At 39.5% G+C, this 25,162-nt stretch overlaps 1 protein-coding gene and 1 long non-coding RNA gene across 5 annotated transcripts in view; both read left to right on the top strand.

The window, feature by feature from the left end:
• Positions 1-25,162, top strand: part of MARCHF6 (membrane associated ring-CH-type finger 6) — a 75,555-nt gene that overhangs the window by 2,403 nt on the left and 47,990 nt on the right. For all 4 annotated transcript variants that reach the window (XM_047844570.1, XM_047844628.1, XM_047844488.1 and 1 more), the window contains exons 2-5: positions 16,784-16,880; positions 17,669-17,742; positions 20,110-20,253; positions 25,008-25,080. In XM_047844570.1, the coding sequence (XP_047700526.1) occupies positions 16,784-16,880; positions 17,669-17,742; positions 20,110-20,253; positions 25,008-25,080 (388 nt within the window). The remainder of the gene's footprint in view (positions 1-16,783; positions 16,881-17,668; positions 17,743-20,109; positions 20,254-25,007; positions 25,081-25,162) is intronic.
• Positions 5,983-10,055, top strand: LOC125157773 (uncharacterized). Its single transcript, XR_007149070.1, has 2 exons — positions 5,983-8,794; positions 9,620-10,055. It is a non-coding gene; the product is annotated as an uncharacterized LOC125157773 (long non-coding RNA).

The following is a 25,162-nucleotide window of genomic DNA, read 5'->3' as shown; positions in this document are numbered from 1 at the left end:
TGGGCATTTGTTTTATGAAGCTATTAGTCATGAAATGAAAGTGAATTTTAGTACTTCTCCTGCTCACTTTGCTAAATTCCAAATCAGAAATCTTCTGAAAATTTCAAAATTAATTTAAATTTAACTTGGAAAAACATTGAAAGGAAAGAGAGGGTTATAGAGAATTATTTCATGATAAAGTGAAAAAAAGCTTGGAAACAACTGCTCTATTTGCTAAACTAGTTATTACAGATTATTTCTTAAAATGCATTTGGGTGTTTTTTTTTAATCTGACTATAAAAGAAACAGTTTTTCTGTAGGGCACAGTAAAAATGAAAGAAAATTACCCAAAAAATGTAAAGAAAATTAAATTTTTAAAAATTGTCATTTATTATTAAAAACACTGATAATGTTTACTTTTCTATTTTTAGTATGTTAATCTGAGCAAAGATGAAGAATGTAATTAAAATACCAACTAAACAGTGTGTAACTCTTCCCTCCTTTAAAAATGGCATGTCGAGGGGTGCCTGGGTGGCTTGGTTGGTTAAGCATCCGACTTCGGCTCAGGTCACGATCTCACGGTCCGTGAGTTCGAGCCCCGCGTCGGGCTCTGTGCTGACAGCTCAGAGCCTGGAGCCTGTTTCGGATTCTGTGTCTCCCTCTCTCTCTGCCCCTCCCCTGTTCATGCTCTGTCTCTCTCTGTCTCAAAAATAAATAAAGTTAAAAAAAATTTTAAAAAGGCATGTCGCTTTCCTCTAGGGTATCACAGATGATGTTGTAATGCTCAGAATGTTTTGTATTTGTGGTAAACAGTACTAAAGTCTGTTAGAAAACTGATAATTTGCTAGATGGATTTTGGCCCTTCATACTAAGTGTTTGCTAGATTTTAAAGATCTCTAAAAAGTGTTTGGGGTATTAAATTTTGTTTTTGTGAAATCAACAGGTTTATGATCTAGTTTCATAACAGAGGATGTGTGAGTCATTCATATTGTTTTTTGTATGTATTTTGTATGAGTGGAGATACGTTATGTAAACTGCTATCATCAAGTCTTTAAATGTAAGAGGATACCTTAGATACACAGCTTCCTCATTTTATGGATTAGGAGTCTGATCCTGCAATGCACTGAGATTTTTTGGTTTCAAAAAATATATATATGTCTTTTGCTCAAGGATATACATTAAAAAAAATGTTTATTTAGAGAGAGAGAACCAGCGGGGGAGGGGCAGAGAGAGAAGAGAAGGGGCACAGAGTATCCAAAGCGGTGTCCACGCTGACATCAGAGAGCCTGATACAGGGCTCGAATTCATGAACCCATGAGATCATGACATGAGCCAAAGTCGCACACTTAACTGACACGGCCCCTCAAGGATATACATTTCTTAAAAGGAAAAACACCACGCTGTTGGAATGGATGTTGGAAGCAAGTATTGATGTATTAAACCCTCATAAAGATACTAAATACATTTTGCCATAGTAGAGTGTTATCATTTCGGTCCAGTGATACAGACCCGATTTTTTTATTTTGCTAAATTACTACTTATGCTAGCAGAACACAGTTCAAAATCTTATAAGCAATTTGTTTATGGAATGCCAAAGCAATTATTTTATATGCTTTGTGAAACATTGGGAGGGTATAAATTTGAAAGTGTATTGCAGTCGATCGTGTTATATATTTACTATGGCAAACACTTGAGATGACATAGATTTGGAAGAAAGCAGTTAGAAGTATGGGAAGTTGTCAGAACCAGACAGCTAGTTACCATCTTTCTAGAACCACATGGTCTTTCATCTCTGCTTCCAGACAAGTCTGCTTCATTCTTCTCACCACAGATCAGCTTTCACTGCATTGGCAGGCTTATCACCAAGCAGACATGCACTTATTTGACAAATGTTTATTTGAGCACCTGTTAGAAGCCAGGCACTATTTTATGCGCTTGGGCTAGGCAGAGAACAAAATATAGACAAAATCCTTCATTTCATAGAGTTTACATTCTTGCTTTTGGCTTGGTAGGGGAGGAAGGGATGACAGAAAATAAATTATATGGCATAGCTGGAAAGTTATAAATGTTGTGGAGAAGAGTAAATCTGGAGGGAATAAGGTGTGCCAGGGTGGGAGGACGGGATTTCAGTTTTAACTATGGCAGTGAAGGAAGGCCTCACTGAGAAGGAGCGAAGAGAGGGAGTTGGATATGCAAATACTCTGTGCACAGAGAATTCTAGGCAGAGAGAATAGCCAGTGTGAACTTTCTAAGATGGGAGTGTGTCAGGAGACCAGTGTAGCTACAATGGAGTGAATGAGTTGGGGGAACAGTAAGTAAAATATGAGGTCAGAGATCATGGGACCAGTGTAGAAGCAGAACGGGTATGTAGGACTTGACTTCTACTGTTGTGAGATAGGGAGGCTTTTGAGCAGAGGTGAGGCATAAATTGTCTTGCCATTGTGTCCATGGCTGTTTCTGTGAATAGATCTCTTTCCTCATCAACTTAATCTTAAATCCAAATTTCTGGGAGCTAGAATCTGATTGGCCCGTGTGGGATCAGGTGCCTACCCATGATCCAGGTGGCTGTGCGATGGTGGGAAAGATGATGGAAAAGTAAAAACCATGCCAAAAGCTACAAACCAGCAGTTACAAGTCCTGGAGATGTAGTATACAGCCCCATAACAACAGTCAGTACTATGTTATATATGTGAAAGTTGTTAACAGAGTAGATCTTAAAAGTTCTTATCACAAGAAAAAAATTACGTGTAGTGATGGACTTAACTAGAGTTACTGTGGTCATTTCACATGTTACATATATTGAATCTTTAGGTCATACACTCAAAAGTAATGTTATATGTCAGTTATAGTTCAATAAAAAGGAAAAGAATAAAAGTCATGGCTGTCAGTGTCCATTCTCGATTCAGGGCAGACATCCCAAAAGTTGTTTCCTCCATTGTTGAACTAGAATATCTTCTGGGCTGGAATGCTGTGAGTGATTAATGTTGAACTACCTGGGTATCCTCTTCCAGACCAGGCTTATTTTAGTTGGGCTTTACTTCTCTCCTGTAAGGACCTGAAGATTGCTTATTTTTAGTATAATACAGGTAGAATGGAGAGTGTTCTTAAAAAGGTAACAGGAAGTAAGACCCCAAGGGAAAACTGATTAATTCAGACTATATTTTAGAATGCTACTGCAGTGGGCTGGGCAAGATATTATATAGGGGTTTAAATTCAGGCAGTGGAAATGGAAAGAATGAGAAAGAAGAAACAGATCAGGGTAGAATTAATAGAAAATAGTGATTGATGAGGTGATACAGGAAGGAAGATTTAAGAATGATTTCTGGTGTAGTTTCATTAGCTCTGAATGGGAAGAGATGAATTCAGTTTTGGATATTGTATTTTCAACAGGTGCCATAACAAAGGATCACAGACTGGGTGACTTAATAGAGGGTTATTTTCTCACAGTTCTGGAGACCAGAAGTTTGATACCAAGGTGTCTGCAGGGCTGGTTTCTTCTGAGGCTTCTCTCCTTGCTTGCAGATTTGTGTCTTCTTCTTGTGCCTTCTGTATGGTTTTCTCTCTTTGCATGTTTGTGCCCTAATCTTGTTTTTACAGAGGCACCACTCATGTTGACTTAGGGCCCATCCGAATGATCTTATTTTTTAACTTAATTATCTCCTTAAATACCCTGTCTAGAAATACAGTCATTCTGAGGTTCTAGGTATTAGGACGTCAGTTTATGAATTTTGGTAGAGCTGGTGGAAACAACACAATTGAGTCCATAACATAAATTCTTGAAGGCTTGGAAGACATGGAACATTTTCTGTACACTTATTTCTTATAACTGAACTTAATTACAATGTCTTTTCTACTTTTCTCTCTCATTTCCCTGCTTCCACTTGTGTATTCTGTACTGATAGGTTAATAAGGTATAATTTGTATACAATCAAATTTAGTATTTTTAGTGTGTAATTCTATTATAGCACTTTTGAGATAGAAGATTTGGAGGTTCCTTGTCTCTTTCTTCCCCATTTATCAAATATTGAATTCCCCCATTCTTAGCCATTTCAAAGTTCCTCAGAGGCACTTTTATTAAATGGAATAGTTTGTAGACCATTGGACTTAGGATTCCTTTACACTTTTTTTTTTTTTTTTAATTTTAGAGAGAGTGATCAGGAGAGAGGGACAGAGAGAGAGAGTGTGTGTGTGTGTGTTTAATGTTTTTATGTATTTTTGAGAGAGAGAGAGGGAGCAAGAGCACAAGCAGGGAAGGGCAGAGAGAGAGGGAGACGCAGAATCAGAAGCAGGCTCTAGGCTCTGAGCTGTCAGCACAGAGCCTGATGCGGGGCTCGAACTTGTGAACTTCGAGATCATGACCTGAGCCGAAGTCGGACGCTTAATCGACTGAGCCATCCAGGTGCCCCACGAGAGAGAGAGAATCTCAAGCAGAGGCTCAATCCCATGACCTGGAATCGTGACCTGAGCGAAATCAAGAGTTGAACGCTTAACTGACTGAACCACCCAGGTGCCCCTCCTTTTACACTTTTAAATACTGAGGACCCATAGGGCTTTTGTTTATTTAGTTTTTATTTATTTTTTAATTTTTTTATTAACGTTTATTTATTTTTGAGACAGAGAGAGGCAGAGCATGAGCGGGGGAGGGGCAGAGAGAGAGGGAGACACAGAATCGGAAGCGGGCTCCAGGCTCTGAGCCGTCAGCCCAGAGCCCGACGCGGGGCTCGAACTCACGGACCGCGAGATCGTGACCTGAGCTGAAGTCGGATGCTCAACCGACTGAGCTACCCAGGTGCCCCAGGACTTTTGTTTATGTAGGGGTTATCTTTTTACTCTATTAGAAATGAAAACAGAACTTTAAATACAATGCATGTTAACAAAAATAACTTTATGATAAATGTATTTTCCAAGACAAAAACCTCAGTGAGAAGAGTATCATTGTTTGAATTTTTTGCCAATCTCTTTTATGCCTGGATTCTTACAAGACAATTGGATTCACATCTCTGCCTCTAGTTCCTCTTGCCATATGTTTTGGTTAAAGTGTATGAAGAAAATTTGGCTTCACGCAGGTAATTTGAAAAGGGAGGTATATTTTCAGGTAATTTTTGATATCCTTTGATACTATGCCAAAAGTTGACAAGTAGTAGTTTCTTGAAGCAGTATTACATCTGAAAACATATATATCACCTTTTAAAAATTAAATCAACTTAAAATCCATTGGTCTGATGGCTCAGGATAGTCCAGGAATAGACTCATACGTATATGGACAATTGATTTTTGACTAATCCAGATACAAAAGCAGGGGTGCCTGGTGGCTCCATCTGTTGAGCGTCTGGCTCAGGTCATGGTCTCAGGGTCATGGGATCGAGCCCTGTGTCGGGCTCTGTGCTGAGCCTGGAGCCTGCTTGGGATTCTCTCTCTCCCTCTTCCCCTCTGCCCTGCTTAAACTTCCTTACTCTCTCTTTCTCTCTCCCCCTCCCCCCCCCCCAAAAAAAAGGAAAAGAAAAAAGATACAAAAGCATTTCGGTGGAGAAAGTATAGTTTTTCAACAAATGGTGCTGGAATAATTGACTGTCCAAAGGCAGAAAATGAAGTTTGAGGCATTCCTTGGACCATGTACCAAAATTAGCCCAAAGGGATGTTAGATCTAAATGAAAAACCTAACTGTGAAAGTTTTAGAAGAACATAGGAGAAAATCTTTGTGATCTTGGGTTAGTCTGCTAAGATTTCTTAGGTACAACACTAAAAGCGTGATCCCTAAAAGAAGAAATTGTTAACTTGGATGGCATCAAAATTCATCACTATGTAGAGAATGAGGACATGCCACAGAAAATGTTTGCAAAACATATATCTGATAAAAGGACTTACTGGAGTGTATAAGAAACTCTCAAAACTCAATTAAGAAAACAAATGACCCAATTAAAAAAAATTTTTTTTAACATTTATTTTTGAGAGATACTGAGTGTGAATGGGGGAGGGGAGAGAGAGAAGGAGACACAGAATCAGAAGGCTGCAGACTCAGCTGTCAGCACAGAGCCTGATGAGGGACTCGAACTTATGAACTTTGAGATCTTGACCTGAGCCAAAGTCAGACACTTAGCCAATTGAGCCATCCAGGCGCCCCACAAATGACCCAGTTTAAGAGATGGCTCAAAGATTTTGGAAACTTCACCAGAGGATATATGCACATGGCTAGTAAGCATATAAAAGATGCAGAGCATCACTGGTCGTTAGGTACATGCAAATCAAGATGACAGTGAAAGAATTCACACCCACAGCAATGAGTGTAATCAAAAGGGACGGATAATCAGTGTTGTTGGGATTGTGGAGAAATTGGAGCTTCCATTCATTTCTGGTGAGAATGTATGTAGTGTGGCTAATTAACCTCAAAAAGTTAAACTGAGCTGCCAATTCCATTCCTAGGTATATACCCAAGAGGATTAAAAATGTCACAATCCGTTGTCTATTATCTGATGAATGGATAAGTAAAATGTGGTAGATCTATAAAATGGAATATTTGGAAATACAAAGGAATGAAATACTGGTATGTATTACAACTTGGCTGAACCTCATAAACATTATGCTAGGTGAAAGAAGCTAGTCCTGAAACACCACATTTCATATGATTCAAATTGTGTGAAATATCCCCAATAGGCAAATCTATATAAAGACAAAGAATGAGGAGTGACTGTTAATATATTGTTACAAGGTTTCTTTTTGGGATGATGAAGTTGTTAAAAAACTAGATTGTGGTAATGGTTGCATAACTCTGTACATAAATTGAATACTTTAAGTTGTTGAGCTTTATAATTTGTGTATTTCAATAAAGCTGTTAACAAAAGAAGACTACGATGAGATATCTCTATTGTGTACCTGTTAGAAAGGATGAAATTGTAAAGGACGACCATACCAAATGTTGGTGAGAATGTGGAACAACCGGTGCTTTCGTGTACTGCTGGTGGGAATGTAAAATGGTACGGCCACTTTGAAAATCAGTGTAGCGGTTTCTTAGAAAGTTAAACATGCACTTAACACATGATCCAGCCATAGCACTCCTAGGGGTTTACTAGGAGAAATGAATGCCTACAAACTCGTATGTGCACGTACATAGCAGTTTTATTTGTAAAATCCCAAAACTTGCACTAGCCCAAATGCCCATCAACAGACGAATGGATAAACAAATTGTGACACATCCATACAGTGGAATACTAGTCTGTGCTAAAAAGAAATGAACTTTTGATACACGTAACAACATAGATGAATCTCAAAATAGGATGAGTGAAAGAAGAAGCCAGGGTATGTGCCACTTACATAAAACTCTAGAGAATGCAAGTTAATCCGAAGTACTGGAATGCAGATAGGTACTTGCTTAGGAATGGGGCGGAGAGGAGAGTGGGACAGTGAGATTATCAAGGAACTTGAGTTAATTTTGGTGGTGATGGATACCTTATTTCAGTTGTGGTGACCGTTTTATCATTGTCAAGTGTACCAAGTGATATTTAAGCACATTTTATTGAATGTCACTTATTCCTCAATAAAGCTATTTTTAAAAATCTATTGGGTTATTTTTTTACTCATGCATGGTTTTGTAGCATGTTGTATTGATCTTTTGGTAGATAGTCGCTGAGTTCTGCATATCTTCCAAATGGTAGTAGAAAAGCTTCCATTCACTAACGTCACCACCTAGCTCGTCTTGAAAAGCCTTTTAGGTATTAGAGAGGCTGTTATGCTCGTTGTGATGGATACAAGTTTTCTAAAATCATAATTTTTGTCTGAAAGTTTGATTTTTATTATTGGCAGTAAATATCGTTAGTTGTTTTCCTTCACTCCTGGGCTGACTTGATTCTTTTGTGATAAAATGTCTGCCGAATACTTAGACCTGAATAACTGTTTTTGTTTTCTCAGTTTTTTTTACCCATGGTAAACATGATGTTTCAAAAAACAACATGATGTTCCATGGAAGGAAAAAACAGCTAGTCCAGCTGGCAAGTCCAAAGAATTGTACAAGTGCTGTTTCTTGTGGTAGCCATTGCTGTCGAGCTCAAGTCCAGGATGCTGAGCCCACACTCCCTGTATTTTCCAATTCTAAACCTTCCACTTGGTTTTTTGAATCTTCTTTTTCTTTTTTTTTTTTCTGTTTGTTTGTTTGTTTTTTGCAGTCTTGGTCTAGTGAGGAGACAGAAAACACACAGTAATTTAGCCAGAGGAAGTTGAAAGAATTATTAAGCTACAGTAAGAGCGTAGCTATAAAGGTGTAAAGCATACTGTAAAGGGTACTTTGGACAAGAGGGAGTCTATCCAAGTAGGGACACATTCTGAATTGGTGGGGCCCCCCCTCCGTCTGTGGTTCAGACATTGGAGAAATGTGGAGTTGTTCAGAGCTGGTCTGCAGTTTCTGGGCAAGCAGGAAGCAACCCTCCAGGGTGCAGGCAAGCCAGAGTTGATGGATGGGCATGCAGAGGAAGTTGGATACCATTGTTAGGTACAAGGCCTGGAGTGTATTGGGTTCTTCTTACCAGTAGGATTGTGAAAAGGTAGACATTATAACAGACCTACTGACAGTGCAGCAGGAGCCGGAAAACCACTTCCTTCTTCTTGCCTTGTCCCTCCAGCACCCTGTACTGACATGTTTGTGTAAAGAAAGGCTTAAGGATTCAGTCTCTTACCACTGGACGGACTGAAGAACGAATCTGGAGCTGAGAGGGAATGCGTTGATACCTGGCCCACCCCTCCCAAAGCCATTGGAGCCACTGCCTGTGCTGCTGGCAGAATCACCACCGGGATCTGTAACTACTGCAGGAGTCGACAGCACCTGCAGGTAGCTGCCACTGCTGTTTTTAGAGCCAGTAGTAGGAAATGGCTTTACCTTTTCCGGCAAAAGTGCTTCTTGTTGACCGAATGCAACTCAAGCCTAGTCAGCAAAGAAGCCAAAAAAAATGTGGTTTTCAGGCTTCCAAGAGCAACAGTACAGGTGAATGTTCATTTTGTAGTAAGTAATCTGGAGAGAGAAAATAACTAAACCTTGGGGTATATGTAGAATTAGGATTTTGAATCCTGTGTTTGCAAGGCCTAATTATGTACATTTTTTTATAGGCAAACTTTTCCAGGTAGAGAGTGGCAGTGAAGCACTAGAAACTTTGGGGAAGGAAGGCAAGAAAATCACCAGTGTTCTCATCTAACCAATTATAATGGCTATGTTGGGTTGTTTTGGTTTTTTTTTTTTTTTTTTTTTTTTTGTATTTTCTCTTTCAGGCTATTCTGATATTTTTACCTAGTAGGAAGTACAGTGTGTATTTTATTTCAGTTTTTATTCCTGTTTTGTTTACTTAACATTTTGCATTTTTCTATATTCCATGTAGTGAATGTACCACAATTTAATATGCCCATTCCCCTGGTTTTGGGTATGTAGGTTATTCACTGACATTTTGAGTAATATTTTTCAATCCTATATTAATAATTTGCCTACTGTGATCATAGCTACTGGTTGTAAAATTTTATTGGTAATCAGATATTAAAAATCCTTTGTTACTTCAGCCAAATGACTCAAGGCCAACACTAACAATCATAATTCATGTTAATGGTATATACCCTTAATATGATGTGATGAAAATGGCACTTTGCCTATGTGATTTTCTTCCCTCAGACCTATAGCTCCATATTCTAATCATGAGCAAAACATGAGACATTCTGAAAAAGACATCCTACAACATACCTACCCAATACTCCTTAAAACAACCGAAGTCATCAGAAACAAGGAAAGCCTAAGAAACTGCTAGAGCCAAGAGAAACTCTTAGCCAAGCTAAGGAGACATGGCAGCTAAATAAACGTCAGGTGGATTTTGGAACAAAAAAAAAAAAAGGACATTTGGTGCAGAGAAAGGAAATCTGAATGAACTGTTGATTTTAGTTTATGATAATGTGTGAATATTAGTTCATTAGATTCAAACAAAAGTACCATCCTAATGTAAGGTGTTAAAAACGTGATACTAGGTGCTGTGTGTGTGAGAACACTGCGCTGTCTTCTCAGATTTTCTGTAAATGTAAACTTGTTCTGGAAAATAAAGTCTTTTAATAATTTACCAACCCTTTGCTTTTTGAGTTATCATTAGTTGATTACCTGAAGGATTGTGCAAACATTTTAAAATCTTATGTGGAAAAACATTCAAGGTAGATGATGGCTTAAAAATAATGACATCTACCCAAAGCTCTTCTTTTTTCTGTAGTAGGTGCTTAGGATACATTTGGTGAACTGGATTATTGGCTAGAAAAATTGATGGGATGGGCCAAACCAATACGGGTGTTGACTTCCACAGCTGACTCCAACTTGGTAACCTACTCTTCTTACTGGTTATTCTTTTCTCCCTCCCTCCCTCTCATTTCCTGGGCCATCTCCATATTCAGTTACTAAGGATTTGAAGTTTTTCAGTAAAAAAAAACAAAAAAAAACGCATATATTTATTGAGCTAGGCTCTGTGCTATTAAAGGGTATGCTGGGGCTCCTGGGTGGCGCAGTCGGTTGAGCGTCCGACTTCAGCCAGGTCACGATCTCGCGGTCCGTGAGTTCGAGCCCCGCGTCAGGCTCTGGGCTGATGGCTCAGAGCCTGGAGCCTGTTTCCGATTCTGTGTCTCCCTCTCTCTCTGCCCCTTCCCCGTTCATGCTCTGTCTCTCTCCCAAAAATAAACGTTGAAAAAAAATTAAAAAAAAATAAAGGGTATGCTTTTGTGAAGATATTAGGTATTCAAATAAAGTCACAAAAGTTCCCACACAATTAAACAGAAGAAATTTACTTTTGAAAAGTGGGAAGAGCCTGGGGAGAGGGAAGGGGGGAAAAAAGGCAGGAAGAGTTTCTCTTCACTGTTTCTAAGCAGGTTTGCATTCCTAACAAGTAAAATGCGATGTTTTTACTTTGGCCTGACAAGGTTTGTAGTTTTGCTGCATGTAAATCCGGTGGGAGCCTTGTTCTACCACAGAACTTTATTATTTCAGTTTTACTAAAAGGCCTCAGGCTGTGCCTTATGCAGACTTTATTGTCTTATAACCTTGGCCATATTATTCTGTTGAGGCGTTGGGTGGTGTGATTGATTTCAGTATACAAAACAGGTTAGTCTTTCTTTGACTTTCTGTGTTGGTGGTAGTTGTGTTTTAGTTGCTCCCCCCTGCCCCCGAAGCTGCTAAGAGCCTTTCTGAAACAGGATAGGCTAGTTTATGTCTTAGGCACAACTCAGAAGTCACGGCAGCTTAAAGCGACATAGGTTTCTTTCTCCCTGAGCATCATGTCTGGTACAGGCTGGGGAGAGATGCCCCTGGTACCTGCGGTCATGTGGAAACCTAGATTGCTGGAAGCTCCATGTTAGTGTGCTTCCACAGTCATTAAGGCAGGAAAATGCAGTGTGGTGAGTTGTGTTCGTTAGCTCCCAGAGTTTTCTACCCGGAAGTGGTACACATCACTCTAGCTTGTATTTCATTTCTAATTTCAGAGTGGCAGGGAGGGCAGTCCTATTATTTATCCAGAAAGTGGAATGCCAGAAATATTTAATGTCCAGTGCTGATGATTTCCACAGTCCCTAATGGCATTAGTTCCTGTCTGGCTGGATGAAATTAATGTGCATGTTGGGATACGTTTCAGTATGCAACTTCATCAGACTACATTTGAGTGAGGGAACAGTAACTTTTTTTCATGTCATTACCCTTTCCCATTTGTTCTTCAATTAAAGTATTTAAACGATACTTTAATTTACCTTACTATTTAATGTTCATGGGGTTTTTTTTGTTTGTGGTTTTTTTTTTTTTTTTTGGTCTGGGTCAGTGTGTAGTTTTTTAATTCCAGTGTAGTTAACATACAGTGTTATATTAGTTTCAGGTATACAATATAATGATTCAACGGTTCCTATATTAGTGCTCATCATGATAAGTGTACTGTTAATCCCCTTCACCTAATACCCATCCTCCCACCTACCTCCCCTCTGGTAGCCACCTGTTTATTCTCTGTAGTTAAGAGGCTGTCTTTGGTTTCTCTCTCTCTTTTTTTCTTTATTCATTTGTTTTGTTTCTTAAATTCCACATGTGAGTTAAATCATATGGTATGTGTTTTTCTCTGACTTTTTTCACTTAGCTATAATCTCTCTGGATCCATTCATATGTTGCAAATGGCAAGATTTCATTCTTTTTTATGGCTGAATAGCAATCATTGTATGTGTATATAACATGTCTCTCTCTCTTTTTTTTAATGTTTATTTATTTTTGAGGGGGAGAGAGAGAGAGAGAGAGAGGGAGGGAGGGAGGGAATCCCAAGCAGGCTCCGCTGTCATTGCAGAGCCCCACGCAGGGCCCGAACCCACAAACCATGAGATTATGACCTGAGCCAAAATTAAGAGTCAGTTGCCTGACAGACTGAGCCACTCAGGCGCCCCTACAGCACATCTTTATCCATTTATCAATGGTAATGTCCATGAGTTTTTGACAAATGCAGACAGTCATGTAGCTAGCACATTCAAGGTATGGAATAGTTCAGCCACTTCTCAAAATACCCCTGTTCCCTTTTTTGGGCAGTCCCATCCCCAGAGACCCTGGCAACCACTGATGTGTTTCTGTCTCTAGTTTTACCTTTTCTAGAATGTCATAAATGGAATAATATTGTATGGAGCTTTTTTCAGTCTGGCTTCTTTTGCTTAACATACAATTAATTTGAGATTTATTTACATTGTTGTATGTATCATTATTTCATTCCTTTTTATTGCTTAATAGTATTCTGTTGTAGAAAAGAATATCAGATGTACCACAGTTTATCTGTTCTCCAATTGTGGAATGCTTGGATTGGTTGTTTCCAGTTAGGGGAAATTATGAATGAAGCCATTGTACAAATTCATGTGGGTCTTTATGCAAACATAAATTTTCATTTTATTAAGTACCTAGGAATGGGATTGCTGGGTCGTATGGTAAAAATGTTTTATTTTTTTTTCCTTTTTGTCATTTTAGTCGGTATGTAGTATCTTACTGTGATTTAAATTTTTTTGTAGTAAAATATGCATAACAAAATTTACCATTCTAATCATTTTTAAGTGTACAGTTCACTGGAATTAACTATAGTCACATTTAATTGTTGTGCAGCCGTCACCATCTTACTGTGATTTTAACTGCATTTTCCTAATGACTTCATTCTTATGTATCCTTCCAGAAAAAAATGTTTAGCTCTGTATACCTATGCCTTGTTTCAGATTTTTTTACTGGAACACGGATTGACAGGGAAGAAGCTTCCATTCCTTCCTAGTCCACACACAGACTGGATAAGGAAATTTAATTGAGGATATAGAGTGACAGCAGGTGCAGCCTTTCTGTTGGCAGCTTTTCCCAGCTTCCAGTTCCCTAATAAGGTGTGGCTATGCCCATGACACAGTCTAATCAGGGATTGGGGACTGCTAAACTGCCAAATGTTGGCCTTACAAGTATTTTATAGCTAGGGCTTATCACCATTCTAGTTTATACCAACAATCTTCACCTTTCCATTTAGGGTAATATTTATACATGAGGTGCTTTTGAACGAAACTTAGTCACATCTTCATGATGTGGGAAAACAAAGGGTCAGTACTGCAGAAGAGATTTGTAATATTTTTTGGACCAAGTTCCATATTAAAGTCATTTAGAATAAATGGTTTTTAAATTAGAATTGGGTTGTTGGTGCACAGAAATAGGCTTTTAGGAATGTCGAGACATATTTTTTAAATGTTACTCTGCTCTCTTCCCCTGATGAAGATACAGCCAGTGAAAGTTTTATCACATTTTATTTTACATTTTTTTAAGTTTTTATTTTGAGAGAAAGTGAACTGGGAAGGGGCAGAGAGGGAAAGAGAGAATCTCAAGCAGGCTGCACGCTGTCAACGCAGAGCTACAGCTCCTTTTCAGGAGCCCCACCCAATCTGGCCAATACACGGTCCTCCCTATAGCTTCCTCATGCCACATGGGGGCTGCGCCGTCCTTGTGGGGCTGGTCCCCGTTGCAGGATGAGCCCAGTGGCATCAACTGTTGGCACACACATGAGTATCCCTGCCCCGTTGTCACTGCGTCCTGTTGGCAGCAGTGTGCCCACAAAGGCACTCCTTACTCAGTCACCTTGTTTCTGGAGGGTGACATAACTACCCTTATTTGTGTGGGTGCAGCAGTATTGCTGCTGCTTTCCTTTACACTGTGTCCTGATGGCATTACACTCCGTGCCACACTTTTGCTGCTGTGCCCTACTTCGGCAACTGCCTGAGAGCTGCCTGCAGAGACAGGGTGAGGTGGGACTGCTTTGCCTCGGGTCTGCGTTGGCTCACCCACATTTGCACCCAAACCACCCTACCTGATTAATCCCTCAGTAGCACATGCCTATCTCTAAAGTCGATCTACGGGCATCCTAGCACTTGTGGCCTGGTGTGGTCATGTGCCATATAGCTTTGAGTGCTTATTCTGCTCATACCTGGATAATTCTGATAATCGTGGAACTAATCGATGCCCATAGGCACCAGCATCTCTGGTGATTCTAGATGACCCAGATTGGTCGCCTGTCAACTAATTTAGGTAGAAGTCCCAGTGCCTTTAGTGGCGACCATCACGACCAGGAATCCAGACTTGGTACCATAAATGTAGCTTGATGGTCAAATACCCCAACCAAGAAAGACCACAGATGCACAGATGACCTGCTTGCGACCAGGGAGAGCAGTGATGAAAAACAACACTGGTCTCTTTTGAGGTCCTGTAGTTGGAATGAGTCCATTTTAAATCCTTTGAGGAGGATCCGTCGCAGGGCAAGTCTGGTGCTGGCAGCTGCAGTAATCCCAGCTTCAGTGCAGATACCGAATTCGGTGTACTTAAAATGTTCGTGTGATATTGGATCTCCTGCTTCCCTGTGGGTCTACCACAGCGTCCTTGCAGGCGTCTAGTGAGCTCCTGGCTCTTAGCCTAGTTTCCCTAGGCTGAAGTGTATGTTTGGAGAAAATTAGAGTACTCAAAGCAGACTTGAGCTGCCAGGATACGGCCCGGGAATCATGGAATTCTAGTGTGGTTCTATTTTGTTTGTGTCAGAACTTTGCAGAGGCTGATTGGGCAGAATTGTTGGGACATTCATATTGTCGCAAGAGCCCAAAGTCTTAGAATGGTGCAAGACGGACCAGAGTGAAAACTTTTGCCAAAGATGTTTTCGTTAATCAAGGATGAAGGTGAAAGTGGGAGGTTTGAAGAGGCTTTGGATCCGACTACCCAGTGCAGTTCTGGCTGTAAACAGATGCACATCGCCAGCATTGTTCTCATGACCCCACAGGCTGCTTCCAGGAAACCAAAGTCCTTTGAGTGGTGGTAGCTGGAGGGTGTGGTTCCGAAGCTGAAGCTGAAAGGCACAACCCTGGAGTGTGTGCTTGATTTGACTGAACCTGGACAACCCCTCCGGGCTCCTGTGCAGACAGAATCGGCACGGCAAAAGCTCTTCCACGGGTGGTGGTATATGCCCTTTCTGTGTTGGCAGTGATTTGTCTGGCTTATTGATAACCAGGGGTATTAGCGTGCTGAACAGTTAGCCAGCCTGAGTCCTCAGAATCTCTCGTATTTGGTAAGTGGCATTCAGCCACTCGAGATTGAGCAACACGGTGCTTTTTAATGTTGGGGACCAACTACCACACTTCTTAGCTCATGTGCAGCCTAGTCCCACGGGTGCTGGGGACTGGTTAAATGCATTAATAACGGGCTTGGACTGTAGTTACTCCCCATTCATGAGAAATTCCCTGTGAGAAAGTAGGTCGAAAGTTTGCCTAAGTCCCTGCCCCTAGTACACACTGCCTGTCGCCTTTCAGATCGACCACTTGGGGTGGGCACTTGGCCCTGAAGATCTCAGAGAAGATGGTCTAAATAAAAGTTGCGGCCAAATTTCCATAGGTGGTCTTGCAGAGGGAGCGTTATGGAGCCGGGAAGATTGCTCGCGTGAGGCGCTTCCTCTGCACCCCAGGGGCCGCCCCAGGCAAGAAGACGGACAGATGTGCTCTGAGCCATGTGGGGCCAGGTGAAGGTCTGCCGACCAGGTAGTCCAGGGCTCTGGCGGCTTTTGCTTAAGGTGACCTCTAGCTTGCCTCTCTCTGGCCTGGCACCTTTGTGGTTTTGGGGTGCCCCCTTACCCTGATCGTGTGTGTGTGCGTGTCCTTAGACCTCTGATGGTGTGACGTGAAGCTAAAGAAAGGGGTGTCTCCTATGCTGCCCGCTGTTGTTACTGTGTCAAGTCCTTGGATATGTTTTTTGTGGAGTTTAAACTGTTAGGACCGGACTTAGGACTTTAAACTGTTGGGATTGGAGTTTAAAACTCTTAGGACACCAGTGGTGACCTGATTTTGCATATTTCTGTTTAACGTTTGTTAGTTACAGAAGAGTGCAGTTTTAGGAGAATAGTTCTTATCAAAAGGGCAATTCACCTTTCTATGTATTAGGGAATTTTTTAGCTTTGAATATACTTACTATCACAGTCACACTTTTACATCTCTGCTGCTGACAGATTCTTGCTTTAACACAGTATTTTTGCTTTGAGGTTGCATGTTTTTTTTTTTCCCTAAGTTTATTTTTGAGAGAGAGGGAGACAGAGTGTGAGTGGGGGAGGGGCAGAGAGAGAGAGGGAGGGAGACAGACTCTGAAGCAGGCTCCAGGCTCTGAGGTGTTAGCCCAGAGCCCAACGCGGGGCTCGAACCCATGAACTGTAAGATCGTGACCGGAGCTGAAGTCGGATGCCAAGTGTTCTGTTGTTTTTTTTTTTAAGTTATAATGAAAGATAATTCAATTTATCTTTTTCGTTCACAGACATATGTAGAGTGTGTCGGTCAGAAGGAACACCTGAGAAACCTCTTTATCATCCTTGTGTATGTACCGGCAGTATTAAGTTCATCCATCAAGAATGGTGAGTCACCCTTACAGAAAATTTTATGTCTGAGCTTCAGTGTTGTCATTTATATAATAAAGGGGATTATTTCAGTGAACTTACGCTATAATTATTTTTTAAAAATTTTATTCTGAAAATTTGGAAATTACCTATATTCATAATTACCATACCCTGTCATTTGGGTATTGTTTTCCAGGTGCATGTGAGTACCTGTTTATTTCTGCCACAGAGAGCTTATTTTGTTCATTGGCAGTATGGAGGTTTTCGGATTCTACTTGTTGTGATAATAGCTTACGTTTATGCAGTGCTTTGTGCCCGGTGGTACTCAGTGCTTGTACACAATTCATTTAATTCTTAGAACCATGAGGTGGGATATTTTTGTTATTATGCGGATGAGGAAACGAGCATGGAAAGGTTAAGTACCTTTTTCTAGGTCACTCAGCCAACCACTTAGTGACAACCAGGATTCAGACCTAGCTGCCTAGGGTAACAATATTATCAGACCAGCGTTAGAACTGATGTTGATGCTTGGAGATTCTTTTATATTCAAGGCTAGCTTTGAGGAGATTACAATTTAGTTAATTGAACTTTTTTAGTAATAGAAATACATATTTTTATTTGTTATAGTTTTGGACTGTCAGCATGAAGTTATAAAAAGCTAAAAAATGTTATAAATATGAACCTGTCAGAATTGTAAAAGCTCTATGATATATAAAATTTTAATAAAATAGAATGTTGGCTTTCAGTGAAACTTTAAAGTTTCTTTGCTGTAAGTACTATGCTTATTAATGTATTTTTGATTGCAGCTTAGTTCAGTGGCTGAAACACAGTCGAAAAGAATACTGTGAATTATGCAAGCACAGATTTGCTTTCACACCAAGTAAGTTCTTTAGAAGTTTGCATTGCGTTTTGGGGTTATAACTGGTCACATAAAGATATTTAATAAAAGTATAAAATTTTGGGAAAATATTAAAAAAATGTTTTTTTTAATGTTTATTTATTTTTGAGAGAGCGTGAGCGGGGGAGAGGCAAAGAGAGAGGGAGAACAGAATCCAAAGCAGGCTTCAGGCTCTGAGCTGTCATCACAGAGCCCAGTGTGGGGCTCAGACTCACTAGCCATGAGATCATGACTTGAGCCGAAGTTGGACGCTTAACTGGCTGAGCCACCCAGGCGCCCCAGGAAAATCTTTTTTAAAACTACATGTCAGCTTTCAACACACAAATGCATGTGTATGTGAGAAAGAGTGATTTAATTTGTGAGATGTTCCTTTTTTCTTTATTTTTTAATTTTTTATTATGGACAAATTCAAACATTAAAAAAAGGTATAATAAGCCCCCTGTTCATATCTCTTAGTTTGACTCATTTTCAAATCATGGCCTTTACGTGATATTTCTTACCTGTGTTCTTGTTCCCCACCTCCCTATCCTTTTTAAAGGAAATCTCATTTATTTTCATTGGTATATATTTTAGTATGTATCTCTGAACAATAAGGATTCCTTTTAAAAACAATAACTTTAGGGGCATCTGGGCAATTCAGTTGGTTGGGTGTTCAGCTCTTAATTTTAGCTAGGGCCGTGGTCTCGCAGTTTGTGAGATCAAGCCTCGCATTGGGCTCTGTGCAGACAGCACAGAGCCTGAAGCCTGCTTGGGATTCTCTGTTTCTCTGCTCACCTCCCTCTCTCTCTCTCTGTCTCTCTCTCTCTCACTCACTCACTCACTCAAAAATAAACATTTAGAAAAAATAAAGAGATCTTTCTAAAACATGGCCAAACCTTCCTCTGAGTGTGTTGAACCAGATTTTACAGAGAGATGGGGAGATCTGAATTTACTGTTTGGAATATTAGTTATTGTGCTGAAATTGGGGAGAGGCAGTTGGCTAACAGACATCAGCGGGGTGTTTGCTTCCACATGAAATGACTTTACTGTGGATTGTACTTTTTGAGTGCTATGTTTCAGGCTTGTATTTGGGAGGAGGGTTCTTTCTTCCTTTTTTTTAAATTGGTGTATAGTTGAGACACGGTGTTAGATTAGTTCTGATGATTCCACAACTCTGTTAGGTTGTGCTCACCACAAGTGTAGCTACCCAACTTTCACCATACAGTGCTATTATTGTACCATTGACTCTATTCCCTCTGCTATACTTTTCATCCCCGTGACTTATTCCGTAACTGGAAGCCCATACCTCCCACTGTCCTTCACCCATTTTGCCCCCCTCCCCCTTCCCCTTTGGCAACCACCAGTTTGTTCTCTGTACTTATGGGTCTGTTACTGCTTTTTTGTTTGTTTATTTGTTTTGTTTTTTAGATTGCATATATGAGTAAAATCATATGGCATTTGTATTTTACTTACTGACTTATTTCACTTAGTATAATACCTTCTAAGTCCATGTTTGCTATCACAAATGTCAGGATCTTATTATTTTTCATGGCTGAGCAATATTCCTGTGTGTGTGTGTGTGTGTGTGTGTGTGTGTGTGCAGTATTTTTTCTTTATCCATTCATCTACCAGTGGACACTTGGTGGGTTGCTTCCATATCTTGGCTATTGTAAATAATACTGCAATAAATATAAGGGTGTGTATATCTTTTCGAGTTAGTGTTTTTGTTTTCCTTGGGTGAATACCCAGTAGTGGAATTACTGGATTGTATGATGCTATATGTTTTTAATTTTTTGAGGAATCTCCATACTATTTTCCACAGTGGCTGTGCCAATTTACATTCTCACAGCCATAGTGCACAAGGGTTCCTTTTTCTCCACATCCTTGCCAACGTGTATTATTCCTTGTCTTTTTCATAATAGCCCTTTGACAGATATAAGGTGATATCTTAATTGTGCTTTTGACTTAGGAGGGTTTTCTTTAACATGCCAACAGCTTCACCTTTTGCTCCTGTTTGCTTTATCTGATCTTTAATTTGGGAAAACATATTGTTTGAATGCTAAAATATGTATAAATTAGCTATGCATGAAGTTCATGGTAGTGACTGAGGGAATATGAACTTCTCTTGAATCTTTTCTCCTGCACAGAAGCCTTTTTTGTTGGCTTCTGCATTTAACACGTGATTTGCTCTCAAATGAGTTCTGGGTAAATGTGGTATCATTGTGACTGTTTGATTCCCTTTTTTAATAGGAAAAAATAAGTGCAATACAAAGATTGAAAGTTAAGCTAGCACTACATGCCTATTTTATATTTATGAATTAAGCTATTTTTAAATCTTCATGAAATTATGTACTTTTTCTTCTCTTCTAGTTTATTCTCCAGATATGCCTTCACGGCTTCCAATCCAAGACATATTTGCCGGACTGGTTACAAGTATTGGCACTGCAATACGATACTGGTTTCATTATACACTTGTGGCCTTTGCATGGTTGGGAGTTGTTCCTCTTACAGCATGTGAGTATTCACTTCTCCGTGGTTGGAGTAATTTAAAATTTACATAACTATTTAATATTATAAAGTTATATCATATTTGTGTTCAAATGGTGTTTAATTATTTGATATTATAATTTCATGTATTTGGAAAGCCTCGCTTAGAAAACATCCACCTAAATTAAGAACTGTTATCAACAGATCATTTTATCAAATGAATGTGGGAAAGACAAACACAGCATACAGAGGCTAATAATGAAGGTTCATGAAAGAGTTGAAGAAGCAAAAGCAAATTATAATTGGAAGGACCATGATTTTTATTCTCTGAAGTATGTTAGAAATTTCAAAGATTGCAGAAGATGGACTATTTTGAGATTTTCTCCCTCTTTTAAAAGACAACTCATGTATCTATTATTATAGTCCTGAATAATTGGGAGGCTTATCTTTCAAGATATAGGAGGTTTTCTAGAGGTTGGTATACTAACCCTTAATTGATCCCTTTTGTGTTTTTACTTTTTTGTGTGTTTATTATTTAAATGTTTACTCATTTTTGAGAGAGCGTGTGTGTGTTCATGCACAAGCAGGGAAGGGGCGGGGTTGGGGGAGAAACAGAGGGTCTGAAGTGGGCTCTGTGCTGACAGCAGCGAGCCCGATGCAGGTCTCAAGCATGTGAACTACAAAAATCACAACCCAAGCGAAAGTCTGACATTTAACCGATTGAGCCACCCAGGTGCCCTGTTTTTTGTTTTTAAAGACATGCAGAAGGTTAGATAGCATATGGTTCCAGAGTGTGCAGATATGATTCTTTGGAATTAGATGCAAATGAGATTTTTAAATAAGCATAATTCATATCGTCGTTTCTCTTTAGAATAAAATACACTTGATCATTCATGAAGATGAAAGTCTTTGGGGATTCATCAAATAGCAGAATAAGTATTGTTGAAGAGTGAGGTGGTGAACTAGGAGATTGAGCAAGGAGTTCTCTAGGATGGAACTCAGAGACAAGAAGTTGCAAGTATGAGGGGAAAAATCAGGAGGTAAAGGCTGTATCCAGTTGTTTCACGATCTGTCTAGTAAGTACTTTGAAGAGGTGAAAGAGATACTGGACATGAGGAAATGACCAGCCTCTTTTCGATTGAAAGAGAGACAGCTGACCATGATAAAGGACAGAGACTCATAAACCTAGACATTCTGGTCTTCCAGGGCTGAACAGGATGGTAGATAGTCCATTTTCAGATTGTCCTACAAAGTAATGAAAATCAGACTGGCATTAGACTTAAAATCAGCAGCTTTGAATGCCAGAAGACAGCAGAGACTTCAGATTTTGACAAAATTTTTGAACCGGAAATCTACCCATAAATTATTGTCAGATGAAGGGACAAAATGCAGACATTTCAGTCAGTGCAATGGCACGAAAAGCTTGCCACCTCAAACTATTTATGAAAAAAGCATTTGAGGACATACTTCACCAAAATGAGTAAGAAATCAGAAAGGCATGAGCTACGAAGAAAAAGAAACAAGTGTTTCTCACAGCTAACCAGTAATTTTAATCTATAGTGATTGGTAATTTTTATTTGTGAGGGGACTGTGGGTGCTCTAGATACAGATAGGAAAATATAGTGTGACTGCATATTAAAAATAATAGAGGTAAGCAAATAGAGCCCAGAACTAGACTCACATCTGCATCATCACCTGAATCACAACAGAGGTACCACTGCTGTTCAGTGGAAGAAAGCTGATCCTTTCAGTATATGGTACAGCATCACCTGGCTGGCCAGATGAAAAATGAACCATGTCATTATCTTACACCTGACACAAAAATTAATTTGAGTTGGATCATAATCTTGAATGTGCATTTTACAACCAAAAGACTCCAAAAAAAAAAAAAAAAAAAAAACAAAACATGGGAGAATAACCATAAAAGAAAATACTGAATAAATTGGACTTCAGTGAAATTGAGAACTTTTATTCATGCTTAGATACCTTTGAGAAAGGCAAGCCACAGAGAGAAGATATTTGCAATACATACTTCAAACAAAGGACTTGTATCTACAGTATGTAGGGAACTCCTAAAAGTCAGTAAGAAAAAGGCAGACACCCCAAATAAAAAGTAGACAAAAGATTTGAACAGGTGTTTCCGGAAAGAAGATGATCTGAATAGCCAGTGAACACACAAAAAGCTGCTCAGCTCATTAGTCATCAGGGAAATGTACAAGAAGATACTACTACATACTCTGCAAAATGGCTGAAACAAAAATATAAGACAGTGCCAAATGTTTCTTAGGGTGTGGAGCATCTGGAACATGCCTTTGTTGGTGGAGGGAATATCTATGGTGTAACTACTTCAGAAAACTGTGTGGCAATATCTGACACATGCTAAATATTATAAATACCTATGATCCAACCTGAAGTTCCATTTCTGGGAATATAGCTGACAGAAACTATAGCCTGTGTCCTCTAAAAGACGTGTGTAAGAATGATCACAGCAGCTTTGCTAATAGGAGTTCACTGGAACCAACCAAATACCTATCAACAGTAGAGTGCGTACATTGTGGTTTATCTATACAATGGAATACTACTTAGCAGTGAAAAAATAGGTGATTATTGTGATATGGAATAACATGGATGAATTTTACTCTGAGAGAAAGAAGCGAGGCACAAAAGAGTATGGATTGCATTTATGTGAAATTTCAAAATAGGCCAAATTGGGGGTGCCTGGATGGCTCAGTTGGTTGAGCATCTGACTTGGCTCAGGTCATGATCTCACAGTTGGTGAGTTCAAGCCCCGTGTTGGGCTCTGTACTGACAGCTTGGAGCCTGAAGCCGGCTTCAGATTCTGTGTCTCCCTTTCTCTCTGCCCCTCTCCCACTTGCGCTCTGTCTCTCTCTCTTGAAAATAAATAAGCATTAAAAAAAAAATTTAAAGTAGGCCAAATTGATCTATGGTGATAGAGATCAGACTAGCAGCTACCTTTTGCTGGAGATTCCAACTGGGAAGGGGATTGAGGAGCCTTCCACAGAGCTAGAAATGCTGAATATCTTGATCTGGGTGGTAGTTTCTTGGATATATGTACATATATAAAAATTCACCCAGACACATACTTAAGAGTCACGTAAATTTTACCCTAATAAGAAGTAACAAAATGAAACTTAAAACTGAGTGCCAGAAGAGTAGAAGTGGGATTGAGTTTTCATCCTGGGGAGTGGGAGTAGGAAACAGCAAATACTTGGAAAATCTAACAAAAGACAGGAAAGACAGGGAGAGAGGGTAGAGGGAGGGAAGTAAGAGAGGAAGGGGTAAGGTTGCCACTTCTGTGATCCTAAGACTTTAGATTTATCTATTGCAAGATAGGGGCTTACGGTTCTGTACAGAGAAAAGTGATTCACTGTAAGAGATAAGTACAGAGCAGCCCAGGTTAATGCTAGAGGGATGTCAGCAAATGCTGACAAAACAAAGGAACAGCATTAATCAGCCAGATGTCATTCAAGATGAAACACTTTAATGGGTAAAAAGCATTTATTTTGTATGAGTAAAATGCATAGGCTACCAAGCAAATAAAATTGAAGAACTTTTATGCACCAGAGAACAGGACTTCGAAGTATGTAAAGTGTTCATAGTCAAGTGGAAGACTAACCTCTCTAAAAGCAGTAGATCAAATAATAAATTAAGTAGGGACTTAAAGAATTTACATAATACAGTCAACAAGCTGAATCTCTGTTCTCACTTGTTATGCACACACACACACATTCATACTCAGAATTTAAATTCTGCCACAAATACGTGGTCTGTAATTTTTTTTTTTTTTTTTTTTAGTCTGTAACTTTTTTAAGTTAGCAGTGTACCCTGGGACCTTTCCATGTGAGAACTTGTTGAGCTACCTTAGTTTTTAATGGATGCAAAGCACTCTGCACTGAGGACACCTGTAATTTATGAATCCATTTTCTTATCTACAGACATTTGGTCTGTTGTCAGTTTTACTTTGTTACAACCATACTTGCTTGGAATATTTTACAAATGTATGTAAGTCATTGCTGTTACAGAAATCTTTTCCTACCTTTTCATTTCGATTTGGCTTTTGAAAACAGCCGTTGAGGTCACTGAAAATTTTTGATACAAGGCAATAGGGAGTGCTTAAACTAATATACAAGTTCTGGTTAGAAGGAAAATCTCAGCTGTTTCCTCATGGGCCCCATTTCTGTTCTTAACTTTTCTGAGTAAGAGGATGAGGGGATGGCGGTGCATTCACCCACACTTGATCTTTTTTTCCCTTCATGGCCAGACCCTTAGTCTGTGTTGTTTCAAAATTGGTTGTTAGTTTGCTATTCATGTTATTAGAGCCTTTACTCTTCTGGAAAGTCCTCTTAATTTCAAATTGTATACCTTTGGAACTGAAACCTTTTATTTTTGTGAGCAGACTCCATGAATTTTAGAATTCTCGGTTCAAAAAAATTCTCCGTGTTGTAATTTGGAGGTCTTTAATGTAGATTTTTTTCCTTTTCAAACATCTAAGCTCATTCAATAGAAACAAGTCAGTCTATAGAGAATCTAAGCTCTCAACATTAGAGTGTGATGTTGACTCACTATTTTTATGCTTAGTTCACCGTGTTGGCTTTTTTTGATGTAGTATTGTATCGTATTGCCTAGTATAGTGTTTAATGTAGTAAGACAGCCTTGCAAAGACTAAATATTTCAGTGGCTTTCACTTTACCGCTGTTTAATCGAGGCCCTGAGTTCATGGTGAGTGTTATAACCACATGCTGTCTTGCTCTTTTTGCTAGGCCGTATCTACAAGTGCTTGTTTACTGGCTCCGTGAGCTCACTACTGACACTGCCACTGGACATGCTGTCCACGTGAGTACTGAACCTTGTGAAGCTGGAAGGCTGCACAGCACAGAGTGTGCTCATTTTTCCTGCACACATTTATGTTTCTTAC

The sequence above is a fragment of the Prionailurus viverrinus genome, chromosome A1 (genome assembly GCF_022837055.1).
Source record: "Prionailurus viverrinus isolate Anna chromosome A1, UM_Priviv_1.0, whole genome shotgun sequence".
Lineage (NCBI taxonomy): Eukaryota > Metazoa > Chordata > Mammalia > Carnivora > Felidae > Prionailurus > Prionailurus viverrinus.
Note: the sequence above shows the minus strand (reverse complement) of the source record. Positions and strands in the feature narration are given on the sequence as shown.